Here is a 21,919-nt window from a genome sequence, read left to right as displayed (position 1 = left end):
TAATCAGGAAAGGTTTTCACAGGCTTCCGCTGTAGGGTGCACTCCCAGCGGAATTACAGCTCTCTAAAAGTGAAGCCAAAACATCTCGGTTGCTGGCTGGTCGCTGGCTGTTAGTTTAGGAAGCATTTGATTTGATATGCAGTAGAGTTTTCTGTGAGCGGAGCACGCATTTTAAACGTCAGTATCGCAGTCGATCATATTCATGTAACTGTGGGAAGCCAAAATCGATTAATATTCGATTAATTGTGCATTCCTATTGTGAAATGTGATCTGTGTTTTATTTTGACACTGACAATGTCTTGTATTGAATCGTATGAAATGTGTATAAACCCTCTGTTAAACTTTTTGCTTGTTCATCAATTGTCTCCTCTTCCAGACAAGGCAGGAGGGAACAAGTTTGCGAAAGACTTTGAGGACGGCAGTCTGAAGTTGCAGGAGTTTGTCGGCTTCATGGAGAAGGAGTTGAAAACGGGGCCTCCTCTGCTGGAAGCTTTGGGAAACGCGGACATTTTCTACGAGATGCAGTACAAGGAGGTTAAGATTGTGGCCAATGTGAGTGTTTCGGTCAAATGACATCATCAGTTTTCGTGCTTAGAGGGTGCTATGGCAAAATCAAAATGTTTTTTTTTTTGTGGATTGAAATTGAAAATGGTTCAGCAGACAAAATGGTGATACAGATATTTACTATTGTTCCTACATTGCTTTTATAACAATGACCTTTTTTCTTCATATCTCCCATTTCATTCCGTTTCCTCTCTTCTCTTTCTGACAATCTGCTCAGGCTTACAATGCCTTCGCCAACCGTGTGGCCAGTCTTAAAAGGAAATTGGATTCCCTCAAGTCGACTCTACCTGGACCCGAGGACTCTCCCATCCCCTCACCCTCTGAAGATGCCCCCTCTCCCACTGGCTCTGACTCACCCTTCCTGGGACTGGGGTCTAGCAGAGCCCAGGTGGATCCAGAGCTGGATGGCAAGGCCATGGATGAAGGAGAAATCCCCAATGACAACCGAGACATGGAGGACATGGATATGTCTGATGAAGAGGCTGCCACTGCCACAGCAGGGGGTTAGTGGCTACAAAGTGTTGTAGTGGCGTGATAATTGTCTTTTCCATATTGGGCTGCCCAATTGTACTGTTGTGATTCAAATTTGAAAATTGTATCGGCTCTTTGATTATTTTTACTAGCAGGTGACAAGAAGGACAAGACATCCACTGCTGTCGCCAAGTCAGATGCAGCATCGAAGTTTCCCACCACGCCTATGAAAGCGTCTAAGACCAATGCTACTGCTGCTGCCACGGCAACCCCAGTGACTCCCACATCTGCTGCAGCTCAAAGCATCCAAACAACCGCCTTGGGAATGAATCTCGAGAAGGTTGACCTGGGAAAGATCAGTTCCATTCTCAGCTCGCTCACATCTGCCATGAAGAATACAGGTGTGTTCAAGGGTTTGGTGAAGATGAGCGTAATAATGATCAGAACCTGCAGCTAAAAACTCCCCGATATACTGTACAAGTCCTCGTAACACATGGTCATGTTCTGAAAAGGATTAAAATGTCACTGATGATATTTTCACTTTATTTGAACCACAAGGAGCTACACATGTGTTACCTGTCAGAACCTGAAATCAGTTTTCTTTTCCACTCTAGTATCATGGGGTTTGTAATTTTGGCAATCATAATAGAAATTGTACCTGTGACTACTTACATGACTCATCTTAAGGCGTAAATTATTTGACTCTTTTAGCTTGAAATAGCTTATTCAACAATAAATGTAAGTTTTACAAGGTAATTATAATCTCTGACGGGCCGTGTCTGACGGTGTGATGTCACTTTGGCCATGCTGACACTCGTGACCCTCATGGATGCGGCAAGCATAAATCCCTTAGGGGTGGGCTTTGGGCTTTGTAACTTCGCAGACCTTTTACATGCACAAACTATCTAACACACTAAAGGAAAGGGAAAAAGCACAACAACATAATAGGTCCCCTTTAAATATGAGACTGAAAAATAAATGACTACGAAATGAATATGATATGTTGTAATTTAATTTAATGACCTTAAAGTCTGAAACTGAAAGTTCTAAAATTGGGTATTTAAAAATTGAGAATTTTTTTATCAGATGGTCATAGGAAGGAAAATTTAGGGTTCACATTTTAGATTAATTTAACTGGGACTTTCTTGGCCTCCCTTTAAATACATCCCTCTCTGTCTTCGAATTTTTTTCCCCAGCAGCTAGCCCATCACCTCGTCCGTCTCCAGGAACACCCACCACTCCTTCGGGCCAATCAGCAGCTTCCAAAGCGACCTCTTCAAGCCCTCACTTGGCCAGCATCTTGTCACGTGTTGACATCACACCAGAAGGCATACTCAATGCTCTGTCTAAAACAAACACACCAGGTAAGACACACATACAATACACTTTACCTACATTTTTAATGAAAAATGTTATTTATGAAATATGACTAATCATTTATTTTTTTCCTATGTCATCATCTCGTTTTTGTCGCTGACTCACCCGCCCAACCCTGTTTCTGTCCTGGTGCAGGTTTGTCCTCTCTCCTGCAAAGTGTGACAAACACCACTTCTGCCCCCGCCGCCCGAACCTCCCCAGAATCCTCAGCAGTTAAAACCCTGCTCAGCCCAACCACCTCAAAAACAAAACCCACTCTGGGAAACAGCCTCAAACGAGACACACCTGGGAGAACCAGAGATTGGGATAAAGTGAGACGGCTGTCCCCTCCTCCTCCACCCCCTCCTCGTCCCTCAGCTCCTTCTATCTCTGCCCCTAGCCTAGAATCAAAAATCAACAGTTTCCTGCAGGGTAATCCAGGTTTTAGTCTCGCTCTAGGTGACGTCAGTCCCGATGCGGTGGATGGGACCCCAGTGAGAGACGAGGCTGCTGGCACTCCCACCCAGGACGAGATCATGGACACACCTGGGAGCGTGGCAGATTCTTTAGGGTCATCTGGAAGTCATAACCTCTCACCCACAGCCTACCGCAGCGAACCCTGGGATGCTGTGATCACCCCGTCAGGAAGCAACAGCAATGGAGACTTTCTGAGCTCTTCCTCCACTTCCCGGTATGGAGCTGGAAAAAAGAGCGGCACTAAATTAAAGGACGAGGAAATGAATGTGAGGAAGCAGGTCTCCTCTTCCCCCAGTAATGATATGAAGGGTAAGAAAGATGGACAGCACGGCCAGTCAAGGATGATGGGAAACAACAGAGGGATTGGAGAAAGGAGACTGTCTGCAGGCTCTCGTAAGGCCAGCAGCGGCTCAGATGATGGAGGTCTGAGTGGAAAGAGAGAGGGGAAAGGTCAAGAGTCTCCAGCTGGGGACGGGAAGGAGGGCCAGTACCATCGTATTGAGACACTAGTGTCGCCGTGCACTGAAGGGGCACCCATCCAAACTCTAGGCTACTCAAACCGCCCACTCGCTGGAGAGCGCATCAAGACGGTAGAGAGCATCCGCGTGATTGGCCGAGGTTCTCGGCGAGGGGGAGGGGCCGGCGGTCGGCCAGGGGGAGCGATGTGGTACGAAGAGGAGGAATACATGGAAGCTCAGCCTCCCTCACCCCACGCTGTCCCTCCTCCTCTTAACATGGGCAATGAGGACATGATCCCCTCCATGCCTCCTCCTCCTATCCCACACCTCCTCCTTCCACATCTCCACCCTCCTCCGTCCCATCCTCACACACATCCTCCGTTCCAAATGTCCTACCACACGGAGAACTTGCAGACTCCTCCCCCATCACTCCTCCACCAGCATCTTCCTCCTTCATCCCATTTCTTCGGCCCGCCTCCGCCGATCCCTCGACCCCCTCCGCCTCCACCTAACCACCATGCTGTGCCCTCTGCAGTCATGGTGGGGGGAGTGCTGGTCCCTGTTGACCGTCCCCTTTCTCTTCCTCTCCAAGGCAGACCTGAAGGTGTAGAGCGAGGCGGAGTGGGGCCCAGAGGAAGCAAAATGGCCCCTCCACCCCTCATGTCTTTGCTAGGCGAGCCCCCTAAGATGCCCCGTCCTGGCACAGTTAAAGAGCCTTTTGGACCCCACCATGCACCCCCTCTCCTCCGCCCAGGTACACCTGGTGTTCCTCTACCCTTACTGGGAAGAGTGAAGGAGCCTCTGAATCTACCTCTTCCGCCCCCTTCTCCCACGTCCTCTGCACCCTCTCCCTCCACGCCTAATTCCCCTGCCGATCTCCCCGCTCGCCTCCCTGCTCAGTCCGCTGCCCCTTCTCACCAGAAGCCCCCCACTAGTCCTCCAGCTCAGCCCCGCAACCAAACCTCTAAACCCGTTCCCCTCCTCAACTTGCCGAGTTCTCGACCCCCGATGCTCTCAGGCCCCATCTCACAGAGACCTCTGCTGCGAGGCCCAACCCCCGCTCAGCAGTTTAACCAAGATCGCCCCATGGGGGGATATCGTGGGGGCAAGCGGCACGGTCCTCGATTCACAGGCGGGCCCTTCCATTCGCAGAAGAGACCCTACCTACCCCCACGCTACTGAAGAGCTCATCTAACACATGCTGAATGAGAAGTGCAAGCGCCCTGCACCGAAGTGCAGAGTGTGTGTTAGCCCTGCTGGTATGAGCCCAGTTATCTTTACTCTGTTAATTAGCTCGAATTAAAACTACCTTAGGTTGTGTGTAAATAGCTGATTGAATCTTCATGCTTCAGCTCGGTAGCCAACCAGTCATCTTACACTGTACAGTGCAGCTATGAGGTTATCAGTTACATAGTGCAGAGTGTTGTGTAACAACCTTTTTTTTCCAATTTCTACAGCCTCTTCTCTAACCTTAGGAAGAAAACACAGATAGTTCAAGCAGAAATGAAGTAATACTTTATTTAGAGTTTGCATACCTGTGTGATTGTTGGGTTACTTTACCTGAGAGAGAGCAGGAGAGTGAAAGAGAGGAATGGGTCTCACAGGATACAGAGGAAAGAAATTGAAAGCAGTAGTTCGGCATCTTGGGAAATAAGCTTATTTGCTTTCTTACTGAGTGTTTGATGAGAATATCGATACCAGTCTCACATATGTGCGCTAAATATGAAGCTACAGCCAAAACCTGTTAGCTTGGCTTACCATGAAGACTGGAAACAGGGGAACAGCTACCCTGGATCTGTCTGAAGGTAAAATAAAATCCCTCTAAAGCTCACTTATTAAAGGAACAGTGTGTAACATTTCGGGGGATCTGTTAGCAGAAATGCAATATAATATTCATAACTGTTTCCATTAGTGTATAATCACCTGAAACTATAATCATTGTGTTTTCGTTAGCTTAGAATGAGTCCTTCATATCTACATAGGGAGCGGGTCCTCTTCACGGTGTCCGCCATGTTGCTCCGCCATGTTTCTACAGTAGCCCAGAACGGACAAACCAAACACTGGCTCTAGAGAGAGCCTTTCACGTTTTTAACCTTACCTGAAGGCCACCGTAGTTCTCCGACACGCTTGTTTAATCTAACCTTAAATGTAAAATGACAAGGTATTGTTATACAGGGGTTTATGTATTTGTGCCACAAGACTCCAGGAAGTCACTGCTCCTGGCCACATAAAGCAGGTTGTTACCTTCAGACAGAACTAGGCTAGCTGTCTGCCCCTATTTCCAGTCTTTATACTCAGCTGAGCTAATGATCTCTTGTCCCCAGCTTCATATTTACCTGACAGATATGTCATCTAACTCTTTGCTAAGAAAGCCAATATTTCCCAAAATGTCAAATTATTCCTTTAAAAATGTTTGATAAAAAAGGATGAAAGTAGATTCCAAAGTCATCTCTTCTTCCATGATGAGTGTATGGGCGTGTGCTGTGTGTCCTAACATGGTATTTCTCATTTGAAGTGATGAGATTCGTGTCGCAGCCGAGGTTAACACTTGTTCCTATCTCCGGAGAACCTGCTGTAAATAATACTCTTCTTTTGCTCGCCCCTTTTCACCTTCCCATCTCTCCCACTGTATATTTCTAAGCTTGTAAATATAAAAACTGAGATGACACAGCTTTTTTTCCTCTTCAAGCTCTTGTTTCTGTTAACGAGGACAATGATCGTCACTCTAGCACCCCGTCTTTACTGTGATTGAGGCCTTGGATAAGCTTTAGCTCCAGAAGAATTTCTCTGCAGCGTCTGTCGCACCTTTCTGTCCTCCTTTTGAAACCACCACGCAGAAGAGGAGGGTGAAGATAATTATGTATTTTTTATTTCCAACATAAATGTCTGCCTGTGCGCGCTTCAAGTTAGACTGAGTCATGAAGATACTCGGTAGTGGACGGCGAGTCGGGGGGAGGTATTTCAGTTTTGAACCATACTCTTGCTAGGCTTCAACATGTACTGACTTGAATAAAATCCAGAGTTTCAATTCAACTGGGGGGGAGGTATTTTATTTGGTCACTATTTACCACTTGAATTGCGCTGTTGTAATTGATTTGCGCTGTTCAGCTGATTTCTATGCCTGTTTTCAGAGGAATTGTTTTCATTTAGCTGCTGCCATTTTCATAATGCATTAACATTTAACGCCTTTTATTTTTTGCGCTGTATTTTTCCTACTAGATAGAATCTCCTATTTGCAGCAGCGCCCTCAGATGGTATATGGGGAGGGCGGGGGGGGACATTTCAGCTAATTAGGATTTTTTTGAAAATGGTTTTATTTAAATACTCCAGTCGTTTTGGCCCCTTCCTCTGTTTTTGTTTCTTTGCTAATTTCATGCTTTTGCCCTCAAGCCCCCTTGCTTACCTTGTGCTCACATGGCTTCGTCCAGAAACACTTGTGCACCTCTCAGAGGGTAAAAAAGGGTCGGCACGATGGCAGTAATCCTCCGTCTTGTGCAGGAATTATTGCCGTAATGCTGTTCTACACTGATGTAGTTTGCAGTGAGAGGTGCATGTTGGGTGTTGCTGCTCAAAGCCTCATGTCTCCTGTTTGTCTGATCATGGAGCGTGTGTTGTCTCCTGTGCTCATTTACAGTTCATCAAGACACACTGAGTTCCTGCAAACGTTCCCGGATAAAGTTAGATGCATTGTAAACAGTGTGTACAGTGTGTTAGCACTGATGTTTTACTGAATGTTATACAAGTCTGTTACCACCTTCTGTAAACTGTCTTTTATCTGCTCACTCATTGAAACAGCTAAATGTCAAATCAGTTTGGTGTGTTCACGTTGCACAGAGAGAAAGCTAGATTTACTGTTATATTGCACATACCAAGTTTGTCGCTTCAGTTGTCCCTATAAATAACCTCTCTCTGTTTCCTCTCTGACAAATTGACTGAAGATGTGACAAAGCTGATGTCCTGTGTATATCTGATCAGTTTAATTGCTCTTACTGCTTTTCTCATCAATGATGCTATATCACCGGTCTTTGAGTGTCCAGTCCTTTCTGGTGTGATGAACATGCACTCATTCTAGTATTGTCACAGTTAATACATGCATACTTTAACAGCTGAATACATCTTCATATTTTTAATCCTTTTTTTGTTTTTTACACAAAGCATTATCCGTAAGGAAGACTACAATTTTTGACTTGCATCTATTTTCCTCACAAATCTTGTTTGTGGTTGCACTGTTGACTGTAAGCAGTCGGTGCTCTGTCCTAATTTAACACGGGAGGGGATTTGCTGTTTTCTATGACCTTTTTTTTTCCTCTTGCAAAGAACTCAACCTTTTCTCTCATTACCTCCTCGAGAAGACTGTTTATTTTTTTGATTGTTGCTAAACATTTGCACACTACGCTGCACACTGTTGTTGGAAAGCCACATTTTAGAGATGCCCTTCAATAACTTTGTGACACTCAGCTTTACACTGAGGTATTGACCATTACAGTACACGGGCCAAATTTACAAAATCCATTCAATACATTGTGACATAGAGACTGTTTGATGACCCAGTTCCAGTAGACCAGCCATAACCTCAGTCAAAACATTCACAGCATAACACTAAGCAATGGCTGTGTACTTATTTGTAAATAATAACCATTTTTACTGAGTTAATATGACATATGGATGAATTAAGTTAATGCATCTTTTCCGCTACACCAGACAGTCCAAGGGAAATGTTTCATTATGGGCTCTGTGCCCCATTATTCTACAGTTAACAGTGAAAACTGATGTGTTGTTAATTGTACAGCCAAGTTAGGCCCTTAATGTTAAATACTGATACCATTAGGCAAAACTACCAGCTCTCCTTTTTATGCAGTTATCTGATGAAGGCCAACAGACTTCTCGCTTGTAAACATGTAGCTTATTTATACACCAAACTTCTACTTGTTTGCTTTCCACTATATTCTATGGACATAGTGAAATAATAACAAATACTGAAGGTGGTCCCATATTTTGAAATCCATACTGGGTTTATCAATAATTGGGTCCAACGCAGTGAAATGGTCTATATGTGGCTAGTTAGACTGATTGGTGAGATGAAAACGTACTTAGAGCTGTCTGAATGCACAGTATGTATACAATTAGATGCCTAAATGTATTTTAATATTAATAATAGTATTTCTTTACTATGTAGAAGGACCACATATCCCTTTTTGAAAGTGCTGTAGCTCCCCCAAGTGGCAGTCCAGTAGTACTTCACCTCTTTAGGAGGTCGAACACATCTCCATAGCGTTTCCATCAAGTACTACTGTTGCTACAGTACTACTATTGGCTTATACTTGTGAAGATGGTGAAAAACGAAATACTTTCAGGTTCTTAGTCGGAATTAACTTGTTTAAACTGGCAATAGCAATCCATCTGACAGTTATTAAAATATTTTTCAATGATGCGTTAAGATGCAACATTTCAAAAATCTATTGCAATAGTTTCTGCGAGGAAGGCTTTAAAATCTGTCAATTATATTTGAGCTACAGTGAAGATGGTTTCCCTGAGGGTACAATATTAACTATATTAAGTTTCTCAGTTTAATTACTGATCGCAAATGCTTCGGGCACTAAACCAACAGGCTTTAAATGCAGCTATAGTTTACAGCAGACGGCTCTTAAAGCGAAGTGTGCAGCCTTGTTGCCTGTCGTGATGCTGCAGGTCTGTGTGGACATACTTTGGGGGTTGCACATCATTGCATCACTGAATTACAGGCGCAGTTTATCTGATGTCCTGTGATTATAGGTGGGCTTGTGTTATTATGCTTCATGCATTCATAATATGCAGTGTTTCCTTAAGATTTCAGCACATTTTAATCCTGTCAGAAGTACCTGACCGAATGTATGCATGGTGTTAGGTGTTAACATCAAGCTATTAGCCCTCCGACAGCTGCAGATGTACCGTATGTGCAGCTCCTCTGTGTCAACGCGCCCGGGTACGCGCACGCTGCGCCTGTCATAGTGGCGTCATTACGCACACAACGTCACCGCTCTCGTCCTAATCTGTGCTTCCGGTGTTATGGCCGCTCGCAGAGAAGGGCGACAGTAACGTGTGATGTTTTGGGAAGGAGTGCGTGTGTTTAGGGCAGGTGTGTGTGTTTAGGATGGGGGTGACGCAGCTGTTTCGGCTGGTTACCTGTCGGTCAGCAGCTCGTGCGACACTCCGAGCGTACAGGAGGTACAGCAAGGTGCGCAGGCTTGTTATTATTACTGCAGTATAGTTACTACAGCTAACAGTGCAGTCTGGTGCTGTTAGCATTGAGAGATGGAGGTTGCTGTTGCTTGACAAATGTGTGAAGCTGCTTTGTGCTGTTATAAACCTTATTTATCTCTAATTTCATTTTCAGTATATAGGGCATAGTTTGGCACTTGGTTTTTGGATATACCTGTGATGTAGTTTATATAGAGTACAGTGTTTTATATGAGTGACATGGACCCCAACATACCTTCCACTTCTTCTCCCTGCTCTCTCTCTCATTTGGTTCCCTAAAAAAGTAAAAGTAGTCACTATATTTTTCAACTGAATACCTCCAAATTGATAATTTGGGGTATGGCTGTCAGTACAGTATTTCATATACAATTTAATTTAAAAATGGATAGATGGATATACCTGTGATGTAGTTTATATAGAGTACAGTGTTTTATATGAGTGACATGGACCCCACCATACCCTCCACTTCTTCTCCCTGCTCTCTCTCTCTCATTTGGTTCCCTAAAAAAGTAGTCACCATATTTTTCTACTGAATACCTCTGGGGTATGGCTGTCAGTACATTATTTCATATACAATTTAAAGATAGATAGATAGATGGATGTACTTTATTGATCGCAATTTGGGAAATTATACACCAACTCTGTATTGTAAAGTAGGTGTGGGTGATAAAGTTAGCTACAAGGAGAGGAAAACATGCACATTCTCAAAATTGTTTGTGGTGCTGGGAGTAGATCCTCCAATATGTACTTTTAAAAAAAAAATGACTTGATCCCGCACACACTTTTCTCTGCTTTATTATTCAATGTTTCGGTCAACAAGGACCTTCATCAGGACATGTCGAATAACCCTAACCCTAACCCAGAATGGTCTGATGAAGGTCCTTTTTGACCGAAACGTTGACTAATTAAGCAGAGAAAAGTGTGCGCGGGAGCAAGTCATTTTTTGAAAGGAAGAAGGAAATAATCCAGCTAATATGTGTTAAAGACAATTATCTTATTTATTGATTAATTACCCTTTTCAGTCATTTAAGTATAACAGAAATTTAACTTAAGAAGGAGGTATCACTACCATAATACATCCATTATGCTGAGGAAAAGGCAACACTGAAGCTTTTACCAGTTTATTAGGTACACCTAATTAAAACTAATGCAGGTTAATACTACAGCCCAGCAGTAAATCAACCCTTCATGAAGGTCTTAATGTTCAGTTTGTGTTGAAACTGTTTTAGAGAGGTGTTTATTTAACTTAATTTGGAGGCTGTATTGTGTGTGTGTATATGTGTGGTGCTGTTGGATTGTATTGCACTTGTCACTAGGGTTGGAAATTGGCACCAGCCACCAGCCAAATGCTTGTAAAATATGCAAGTGGCTGCTGGATTTGCTTCACTGCAAAAGCAATGGCAATCTATTGAGTTGCTGGCAAGATTTGGAATCCACCAGCCACAGTGGCAGGTGGACACATTATTTATTTTTCATTGAAACTGGTTTAGAGAGGTGTTTATTTAACTTCATGGTTATTTTAGAGGCTGTAGTGCATGTGGTGCTGTTGGATTGTATTGCACTTGTCATCCTCTCATCCTTTCACCCTTTTTAATCCTGATCTTTCCTGTTCGTCTGCAGGTGTGCCCAGCGCTATCTGAGCGACTGCGAGTCTTTGAGTCCCTCAAGGAAAAACAAGGCAATCAGAGGAGAGTTGAAGCTACAGAAACTCGGCTCAGTATCCGACTGGCTGACGGCCGGACAGTAAAGGGGACAGCTGGTGTCACCACACCCCTCTTTGTTGCTCAGAGTATCCGGTAAATATATTTAACAGAAATGTGTTTTCTTATTGTGTTTGTTCTTACTGAAGTGATATAACAGGGTTATTGCATCTCTTCTTACAGTGTGAAAGGAGCACTGGTCAGTAAGGTGAATGGGGAGTTGTGGGAGCTTGGACGGCCCCTAGAGGGAGACTGCGAACTACAACTGCTGGGGTTTGACACAGTTGAGGGAAGACAGGTAATCACATCTTTTTTATACAATGCCTTTGTGTTCTTCCTGTTTGTTTTCTAATACACTGCGGTAGCATGTGCTTTTTTGTCACATTACCTTTAAGGTGGATCTTAATCTCCTAAAGGAATCACTTTTCTTCTCCCAGTCCCCCTTTCTTGACTTCAGTGGAAAATGCCCTGAGGTCAAGGGATGAAACATAAGTCAGTATAAGACAAATTGTCACCAAGAGATTACAAATAAACTTACAGACAAAGTCACATAACATAGTTCATGTTGCTAATTGTGTTTTAAATATTGCTGGAACAAGTAATTCAAGGATGAGAGTATCTTTAGGTCTTTCTGTGTTTTCGAGGCTAAGGAGATAGTTGATTAGGCTCTGAAGATCATTTCCTTAGTATTAATAGAATTTTACTGGCTGTTATTTAGATGTTTCCAGGTCAGTTAGTCCAGATAGGGACCTTCCTAATCCAAAAAGACAGTTCCAAACACGCTCTAGATCTTTTCACCTACTCTGTACCACCCTCCCTGTCTTAGGCAGCATGGAGGACAGGAGCGTGCGTCCTGGGCGGAGTGTTGGAGAAGGTATTTGGTGCCGAGGTATGCCGAGAAGGAGCGTCGGAGCTCGGGCTTTATTGTGACCATCTGCTGGACAACAGGTGAGATATTTATGTGACTGTCTCTGTTACGGGACAGAATCAGTTCTGGAAACGTGATCAGGTCAGGTGTATCTGGTTTTTAACCACAGCAATGTAGTCTGCAAAATCTGTAAAAATATAATCTGGCCTTGGGTGGACCACTTGCACTTGTGGAGTGCTTTTAGAATTACTGACCTACACAAAAAACCCTTTCCTGCCTTAGGTGGCTTCTTTACATTTATACCACCCGTGTTAAAAAAAAATGTCTGTGTTAATCAGATTCATATCTATACATTATGCTATGCTGCTATAATAACCCCTTTTTTCCCTTACAGGGGTTATTAAATGTTCATTTCACACAATCTTTAAAGAGTCGATGACCTCTTTACCTTCCCCATAATCATTTTCTTTCTTCATACAACCCTTGGCCGTGTCTTACTGCCGCGTCTTACTGCCGCAGATCTTTCTGCTTTCGATGTTTTACCTGAATCTGTCCTCTCCACATACAGTGCCTTGTCTCTGAGTGATGTGGATGAGAGATGTAAACAGGCTGCAGCCCTCAAACTTCCTCTGTCCAGACTGGAGCTGAATACAGAAGAGGTCCGAGAGCTCTTCCAGGTCAGATATACCAACGTCTGATATTATAACAATACACGGTCTTTACAGCTGACAGTTTGACTCGTCATTGTGACTAACCCCGTGTTTAGACCGCAAGTGTATCAGACGCGTCTTTCACTCAAACGTCTCTACCTGGGCACAATACTCTTTGTAACTCACAGTGAGACTAAGAAGTAACAGAGTAGTATAGTATTGGAATGAAAAAATATTGTCAATGCACTCTGGGGCCATAAGTAATTTCAGGTCATCATTCTGCATGCTGAATGTCTCCGTACCTTTCGCAGCTTGTGTAACTTGAGTGTTTATATATTTTGCCTTTGCTAACATGTGAGTAGCAGTGATGTTACTCACTGTGTAGGAGTGGCTCCTGTTTATGGTGTGCTGGTGATATTTTCCTCTGTCCCAGTGTTTACTCACTGAGGTTGGGCCCTTCCTATTGTCCTGCTAATTTCCCCACTGCGGGACTTAAAAAGGAATATCTTATCTTATCTCATCTATTCATATATATGAATTTTCTGTGTGTTTTGTGGGTTGTACGTCTTATAGAACAGTAAGCTGAGACTACAGCTCGTTGAGGAGCAGATGGACGGCCCCACCGTCACAATATACAGGTATTAATACACACACACTCACACACCTGATGTATTCTGGACTCACCTGCAGTGTCATCTAAACTCTCACCTAAACATTAAACCTGTTTCATCCTGTCTGTGTGACTCAGGTGTGGAGACAGCGTAGCGGTCTGCGACGGTCCCCTCCTCCCACACACCGGCCTCCTCAAGGTCTTCAAGACACTCCAGGTGTGTGTTTGTGTAACTGTCCTCTCCTCTGCTGGACTCTTTGTGGTTTTATGTATCTGACTGTTCTCTCCTTTTGTTATCATTCATTTTTATTGCACAATTGCTCCTAAATTTGCCTTGTACATTAGTCATTTTATCCAATATCATCTTATGAATTGATGGCCGATTCCTTGAAAGCTAAACACTGTTTCATCTATCTTAACTCAACCTCTTTTTGCTGCTTTGACAATATTTTTTTTTTAAAAAATTCACACAATACCATTTAGAAAAATGTTGTTTAATACATGATAATCAAAGATGGTGGGTTAACCTCATCTTATCTGTAAAAATATGTTTTATTTGGGCCCTGTCTGTCCTGTGGGACACATGCTAGGTAAATGGAATTTTCCTCGTCTTTATTGTTCCATGGAGTGGGAAGAGTTTCCATACTGGGCTGCCACTGGGCAGACTGGGATTCCATTGCAGCAAGGCTGGGAATATCAGCAGCAGGATGTTGTGTTTGTCCGAGGCCAGTTTCCTGTTCTCGGCTCTTACAAACACACTGCCATCCATCAGACGTGTTGTCACTCTCACTGGTTCACCCTTCCTCTTCCGGCTGACCCGCGCTCCCCTTTCTCTTTTGCCACCTCTTTGTTCGCTCATTATTGTCTCTCTCCCTCTTCTCCTTCACCTCTCCTCACTCTGTATCTGTAACATCCCAGCTGTCGCCTGTGACCCTGGCCAATCAGACAGAGTCCTCAGGTTTGATGCGTCTTTTAGGAGTGGCCTTTCCAGGAGAGAAGGACAAGGAGGAGTGGGAGAGGGAGCAGGAGGAGGCGAGGAGGAGGGACCACAGACGCATTGGGACGGTAAGATGAAATCTATATCTGGAGAGGTGCAGAAAATGAGAAAAAAGCAAATGATTAAAGAAGTGTTTTCTGGTCATAAATGCTGCGTTGATGTTTTTGTTTAGGACCAGGAACTGTTCTTCTTTAATGACGTGAGTCCAGGCAGCTGCTTTTTCCTGCCTAAAGGAGCCTACATCTACAACACCCTCACTGACTTCATTAAGGTGAACATACACTCTCTTCACAGTCACTGACTCTGTGTAAATGACCTGCAATAATCTGACTGTAGACTTTATTCTTAATAAGAGCATTTTATAAGAGAATTGTAGAATTACTTCAGAAAAGTCAGGCATATGTGCACTTTCAAGCTTTCAGTTATAGAACTATTCCATTCATAATTCCCATTTACATGCTACAAGACTAAAGACACCCCTTCCATGTGTCATTACAATGACTACGTTTACATGCACACTAATATTCCACTATTATTTCGAATATGACAATATTCTGAATTTGATACGGGGTCCTGTAAACGAGCTATTCTCAACCACTGGGCCCGGGCCCACTGGTGGGCCTCAGACCGCCATCTAGTGGACCAGCGAGATACTGCCAAATGGTTAGATTAACCTCTTCAAAATCCGACGGCCGCTATTCTGTATTTCAGAGGTTGTAGTGGGCTCAGTATTAAAGCTAGAGTGAAGATACTAGTATCATATGAAACTAAGAAACCTAAGGAATACACTGGCCTTGACCATGTCATTGCTAGATTGTCGGGAAGAGCGCTAAATATCGCTTCAAAGGAAATATGCGTCTCAGTTGGGGTATACACTGATTATGCAACTAAAACTGAAATATCCTGCACATTTTTATTTGATTATGCAAACTATATTGTCCATGTTAACATCTCACACACACACAAACATGTACATACATAACATGACAATAAATGATGCTGTTGATTGTGTCCCGGGGATACACATGTTCATATCAGTCATCAGGATATTGCTCTCGTTAGCCTTCAATTATTGCACTGTTGTGAAAGTCTGCCCCCGTCCTTCACTCATTGTCACACGCATCCTTCCTTCCTGACGTCTTGCAGAGTGAATACCGAAGGCGAGGATTCAACGAGGTCGTGACCCCAACTCTGTACAGCACTGCATTATGGGAGCGCTCGGGCCACTGGGAGCACTACAGTGAGAACATGTTCACTGTGACATCAGAGGGCTCTCAGACCTACGCTCTCAAACCGATGAACTGTCCTGCTCACTGGTAAACACACATTCCTGTCCTCTGGTCCATATTTTTGTATGCTGTTTGTTTTGTTTTTTAATTCCGATAAGAATCGTTGCGCACAGAAACTGTGTACAATGAGTCCGATGCGTTTTATTATTCTCTTTGTTGTGAAAATTCGCAGCACAAGACAAAACTGAATGAATATGACTATGTGGTTGCCATGCAATGAATAGCGCTAGTCCAAAGTTATTAGTTATTCTCAGTCGGGTATCGTGGTTTGTTGTGTGTAGAGGTGCGTGAGTGTACAGTAGTGCAGCAGCGGCACTGAAACGGGGGAGATAGAGACAGACAGACAGAAGAACATGTCAGCCTGCTGCGCTGCAAAGCTTCGAATACATTTCAATATTTCTCACTGAAGCTTTGAAGCCCACAAAATGGTATTCGGGACAGCCCTACTTGGAGTGCAAAGGCCTTAAACTTCACTCTCCTCTCTTGTGTTTAGTCTCATGTTTGAGCAGCGTGTCCGCTCGTGGAGGGAGCTTCCTCTGCGATGGGCCGACTTTGGGGCTCTGCATCGTAATGAGCTCTCCGGAGCGCTGGGAGGTCTCACTCGCGTTCGAAGGTTCTGCCAGGACGACGCTCACATCTTCTGCACACCTGAGCAGGTACACATAACACACATGAGCATGCATGCATTGTTTTGTTGCAGATTTTGTTTTCTAGACCGCTGCATGCTTCTTAAGGTGCAGTAAGTGGGGTAAGAAATGTGAATGGGACACATGTGGGACCATATTACAGTGATTAGACGGGCTGTACAAATAACTCCCAAGACATTCCAGGAGGCCTCTGCCTGGATGAATGAAGGTCTTTGTCCTGTTTAAACATTACACCTCCATATGTGCATATGGCTGTACAGTCTGTGTAATCCTGATCCCCTACATAGTGCCCTGGAAGGTTCCCATGATACTGATTGCGCTCCTCCAGACCTTCTGTTGGCATTCTGTTAATTCACAGAGATCATAGTCACAGGATAATAATCACGACTCTGTTAGCTTCTGAAATGATTCAATCCATGGAGGCTTTACAGTAAATGCATTGCCAGATTTCTTTTTCTTTACACACCCTGGTTTGAATTTAAACTCCCTTGTCTTAGTCTCAATGTTTATATTATTATGTCCTCTTGGTTTCCCTCATCTCCAATGTTTTTTCTTTCCAGCTGCAAGAAGAAATTGTGGCATGTTTGGACTTTGTGAGGAGTGTATATCGAGTGTTTGGGTTTTCCTTCCACTGCCTCCTGTCTACACGTCCGACGCCATGCCTCGGGGAGCCCGAACAATGGGATAATGCAGAGCAGGTAAACACACACACTTTATCATATTGTGGTGGGCCAAATGTAGTCCTAGACAGGCCCCAGCTGTTAAAACGTGTATGAACTGTAATCTTTAAACAAAAGGACATGGTGTAATGATATCCACAATCAGTTATGCGAGTGGTACTTTCCAATAGAGATCTGCTCCGTGTCGGGCTGCTGGGTAGATGTTTATCTCGAAATCCCCATGGACGCCTTTTAAATAGGCACAGCGGCAGTTTAAGCTGATTCAATTGAGTGTAATTGAACATTATGGTTCCAAACCCCCATAACTCCTACACACACACACACACACACACACACACACACACACACACACACACAGTAAGAACAACACGGTGGTCATAATGTGCATTAATATACATTATCTACTACGCCTACTTGCTTACTGTGCTCTATGCTGTGTGTGTGTGTGTGTGTGAGCAGCAGTTGGAGAAGAGTCTGCAGCACTTTGGTGAACGTTGGGAGCTGAACCCGGGAGACGGAGCGTTCTACGGACCAAAGGTCAGTGGGAAGGGCGGCATGCAGTAAAGGAAACTGATTTCCACACACTAGGAGGGCATTCACGACTTCTGCATTTTAGTAGTCATCCACTACTCCCAAAAAGTAGTTGAATTGCCGATTAATTGCAGGAGATAATATATAATTTTTTTTCCAGCCAATAACAATGGTCGATTCCCGTTGGGGTGGCTGTAACTCAGTGGGTAGAGTGATTGTCCTTTTTAACCGGTGGTTCGATCCCCTACTGTCTGCATGTCAAAGTGTCTGCGTGTGATCAAGACACTGAACCCCATTGCTCCCAGCAGCCCACTGCAGAGGTCAAATTTCATGTATGTACCTGTATGTATATGACGAATATAATAAAGTTTAAGTCTCAGTAAAGGGTTAATTAATGTAGGCGGGACTCACCTGGGGGAAGGTGAAATAGCAGAGTCCTTGCTTGGCTCTGAGAGGCTGTTTACAAATGAGCCGCGATCTGATCAGACTAAACCCCCAGCAGGTTTGTCAGAGCTGGAACCAGATTCCCCGCTTAATTTTAAGCGGCAAAAGCGGCGTCAACGTCTACTTTGACCAACTGAAGGCTGATTCAAACACAACGGTCTTTTGGTATATTGCGATTACAGTCCAATACATTATGTTATTACATCTGAAGGAGCGAATACCATAAAATATACTTAACATACATCAGAGCAGTCAGCAGGTGATTGCTGGTATCATTTTATTATCTCGTCGTCAACACAGACACACCTCCTTCCGCCGGCAAATGTTTTCCCCTCCATTTAAGAGTTCATCGCCGCTCATCATCACTTCTTGCCGGATTGTGTCCCGGTTGTAGGAAAAGGAGCATATCCACGGTTTGACTGCAGTGACATTACTTCTTTCTTGCAGGGATAGCAGGAGGCATTTGCCACTGCTTTATTACTGCACCATGCTAAAACAACTAGTGGTTTTGATAGTCAACTATCCTGTGAAACCTTTACCACACACAAGTGCAAATATTGTTTATGATAGTATCTGCTAACAGCCGCCAAAACATGTTAGGTTTTTATGCACTGGCTGCGGGCTGGTGCCTCATATTTAACGGACAGACATGGGGGTGCTTTCAATCTTCTCATCTAACTCTTGGGAAGAAAACACATTTGAGTATTTCCCCAAGTTGTTGAACGATCAAAAATTGTGTGTAGATTTAACGATTAACAATTCCATCTTCCATCTTTATCTAACGGATTCTTCTGGAGTCAGTTTATTGGTGTCAGATTCACAGATTAGAGAGCAACACAGACGTCTTTGTTTTCCTTCTGGCTCTGCAGAGAGACATTTTTGAGAATTAAGTTCACCCTGTCCTCGACCGCAGGAACACCAATAAAAACAGAAATGTGTGACGGATGTTCATAGAAGAAATTATAGCTACTTGTTTTTTAAGAAAATATAAAGTGGCTTGACCTGAGAATGACCTTGGTTTTCTTGTGAGGCGATTTCATTTTCACTTCCTTGTGCAAGAAGTCAGTAAGCATCGAGAGGAAGTCAGCTTCAGGCAGACGTTGCATGATCAAGCTCATGTGGAGGCACAGAGAGTGGAGGTAGGTCAAGGCAGGGTGGGGTTAGATACACACACTAACACGCTCCATGTAACAAACAAACATTCCTCACAGCCATCTAGCTAGGGTGTGTTAGCCACAATTAGCTAGATCAGCTTCTCTTGGAAAACCCATTTGTTATCATTTCTGTCCACAAAAATGCAGTTTGTCCCCTGCAGCGTCAGAATAGAGCAGTGAAGCCTAATGCTAACACTCTCCTACATGTTTCTTCATAGATTGACATCCAGATCAAAGATGCTATTGGCAGACAACACCAGTGTGCCACGATCCAGTTGGACTTCCAGCTGCCAATCAGATTTGACCTTCAGTATGTTGGGTGAGTCATAAATTTCTGCATTTGGCTCACAATCTCCTAGACATTCCTACATCTGTGGGGATTTAGATCTGCATGCTGGCACTTTTGTAGCATATTCTTCTCTGTTTGAACCCACAGACTTGCTATATAGGATGTCCTGTAATTGCTCAAGTTAAAATGACAGATGTCTAACTTCACAGAGACCTAATTTGATCATGAATGATGCGTCCCTTATTGAATTTATCAGTTAGGGCCAACGTGCTCCCTGTTTCTGGCTTTTGCCTCATTAGTCTGCCCTACTTCCCTCATGGTCTCCTTATAGCAACGTGTATATCATGATATATGTCATTTTATATTGCTACAACAATGTTTGTCATGATATTGTAGTTTTTATGCATAAAATAAGCAAACAGGAATGTCTGGTTTTGGTTAATCCAGCAAATACTTACAAGATACGTTATCACATTGATGGAAAAATCACAAAAAACAAACAATATTGCCATAAAACCGCTCTTTCCATTGATTTGCTTCAATGCACTGTAGCCTAATAGTCTCAGAGATTTAAATGAATAGCTGCTACATTATAAACGTTGTGACAAAATCTCTGATGGGCGTCAGGTTTACAGCATCTGACATTATATATCATCATATCACTCAACCCCTCACGCTATTGGTAACCTTTTTTTATGCCTCCGCTGGCAACAACCGTGACCGGAGGCATTATATTTCCGTCCATTCTCATAAACGTGATATCCCGGGAACGCCTGGAGGGAATTTCTTCAAATTTGGCACAAACGTCCACCCGGACAATGAAGGATGAACTGCTTAGAATTTGATGGCCAAAAGTCACTGTGACCTTGCGTCCGTCCCATTCTCGTAAAAAGGATATCTGACGAATGCCTGGAAGCAATTTCATCTGGCACAAATATCCACATTGACTTTTAAAGTGGTGAAAACATGTCTTATTACCATTAATCAAGAATTCATGTGCTAATTTCACGCAAATGTCGAACGGGATAAATTGATGAAGTGATGACATTTTGGAATTGACTGGTTGGCGAGCGGAGGCATACAACCGCAAGGTGGTAATTCAATTTTTTTTTTACCTTTCTCAGTCGGGACGGACAGTTGCACAGGCCAGTGATGATCCACAGAGCAGTGCTGGGATCACTGGAGAGAATGATCGCTATACTGGCTGAAAACTTTGGAGGGAAATGGTGAGAAGACGCTGATGATCACGTATAGTCAGATGCATTTTATTAAGCTGTTATGCAGTAGCTGTACCCCATCACCTCTCTTTTCCCCCTCACCTTAGGCCACTGTGGTTGTCTCCAGCGCAGGTCATGGTCATTCCTGTGGGGGGCAACAGTGAGTCGTACAGCAAACAGGTCAGTCTGTGATGATTTCCTTCTGGTACATCAGGAGACCAAGTGTACTTTATTTCTGGCTTTTTTTCTTTCTGTCATTATTAATTTGCTTGTTAATGTGAGAAGCACAGTACAGATACAATCTTAAAAGCCTCTCTCCTGTTAAGGTGGTCCGGCAATTCTGTGAAGCTGGCTTCATGGTTGATTTGAATGACGATCAGGGAGCAACCTTAAATAAGAAGATTCGCTCTGCTCAGCTGGCCCAGTACAACTACATATTTGGTAAAACGGAGGCTACTTAATACACTAAAGCCGGAATCTCCCTATTCATTGCTACTGATGTTACAATATCTGATTATGACTCTTAATAACATTTTATTTTTGTGTTTTTGTCCAGTGGTGGGGGATAAGGAGAGTGAGAGTGGAACAGTGAATGTGAGGTGCAGAGGGGGTAAACAGCTGGGGAGGAGGCCGACAGAGGAGGTGCTGACATCCCTCACACAGCTACGAGACACCAGGAGCAACTTAGATGAGTTTTGATGAAAAACGTCCTGGAAATAATGAGTCACTGATGTAATAAATGTTTGTTTTACATGTTCAAGCTGTTATGCTTCGGCTCTGTCTGAAGAGATGGCTGCTAAGGTTTGTAATAAAAGTGTATAAAAGATTCTTTACTCGTTGATTTGTCCATTAATGGCATCCGCTTATAAATCTGTTTCCTAAAAAGTGCAGAGAAGAGATTTACGGCTATTTAAAGATCTCTATCAGTCTAATATCAGCATTTCTCAGTTACTGTTGCAATTTGTTCGCTAAAAGCCGTTAAATATGCGAAACTCCCACTTACGTAAGTCTGTGTCATGAAATCAGAATAGAAACCAGGCATACCTTTAAAAGACTGGAAGAAAGGGAGGATACGGAGGGGATTTGACTAAAATAGGAGAAGGAGCAGCAGTGTCAGGGCTGTGTGTTTTCATGTGTGTTTAGTGGAAACAGCCAAGTCAAGGTAAAGGTCAAAAAGATTGGAAGTTTTTCCTTTTTAATTGAGAGAGGGCAGCAGGACGGAAAAGACATCAGTCACAACAGTGACACCGAGGGCGAGAGGGAGGTGTCTGCTCGGAGAG

At 43.5% G+C, this 21,919-nt stretch overlaps 1 protein-coding gene across 7 annotated transcripts in view; it reads left to right on the top strand.

The window, feature by feature from the left end:
• The window catches only part of tars2 (threonyl-tRNA synthetase 2, mitochondrial), a 33,853-nt gene extending 12,385 nt beyond the window's left edge, over positions 1-21,468 (top strand). The window contains exons 1-18 of one of the 7 annotated variants that reach the window (XM_037783767.1): positions 2,241-2,399; positions 11,184-11,359; positions 11,447-11,561; positions 12,090-12,211; positions 12,700-12,808; positions 13,355-13,419; positions 13,530-13,608; positions 14,310-14,456; positions 14,561-14,659; positions 15,535-15,704; positions 16,171-16,333; positions 16,885-17,022; positions 17,464-17,541; positions 19,352-19,452; positions 20,547-20,648; positions 20,747-20,819; positions 20,966-21,080; positions 21,196-21,468. In XM_037783767.1, the coding sequence (XP_037639695.1) occupies positions 2,373-2,399; positions 11,184-11,359; positions 11,447-11,561; positions 12,090-12,211; positions 12,700-12,808; positions 13,355-13,419; positions 13,530-13,608; positions 14,310-14,456; positions 14,561-14,659; positions 15,535-15,704; positions 16,171-16,333; positions 16,885-17,022; positions 17,464-17,541; positions 19,352-19,452; positions 20,547-20,648; positions 20,747-20,819; positions 20,966-21,080; positions 21,196-21,338 (2,022 nt within the window). In that variant the 5' untranslated portion in view covers positions 2,241-2,372 and the 3' untranslated portion in view covers positions 21,339-21,468. Of the gene's footprint in view, positions 1-376; positions 553-781; positions 1,068-1,187; positions 1,437-2,231; positions 2,400-2,547; positions 5,054-9,349; positions 9,541-11,183; positions 11,360-11,446; positions 11,562-12,089; positions 12,212-12,699; positions 12,809-13,354; positions 13,420-13,529; positions 13,609-14,309; positions 14,457-14,560; positions 14,660-15,534; positions 15,705-16,170; positions 16,334-16,884; positions 17,023-17,463; positions 17,542-19,351; positions 19,453-20,546; positions 20,649-20,746; positions 20,820-20,965; positions 21,081-21,195 lie in introns of those variants that run through there. The other 6 variants (XM_037783766.1, XM_037783765.1, XR_005208723.1 and 3 more) reach the window with 6 other exon arrangements.
• The last annotated feature ends 451 nt before the right edge of the window (positions 21,469-21,919 follow it).

The sequence above is a fragment of the Sebastes umbrosus genome, chromosome 11 (genome assembly GCF_015220745.1).
Source record: "Sebastes umbrosus isolate fSebUmb1 chromosome 11, fSebUmb1.pri, whole genome shotgun sequence".
In the NCBI taxonomy this organism is placed as follows: domain Eukaryota; kingdom Metazoa; phylum Chordata; class Actinopteri; order Perciformes; family Sebastidae; genus Sebastes; species Sebastes umbrosus.
The sequence above is the reverse complement of the archived record's forward strand: the minus strand, read 5'-3'. Positions and strand labels throughout refer to the sequence as shown.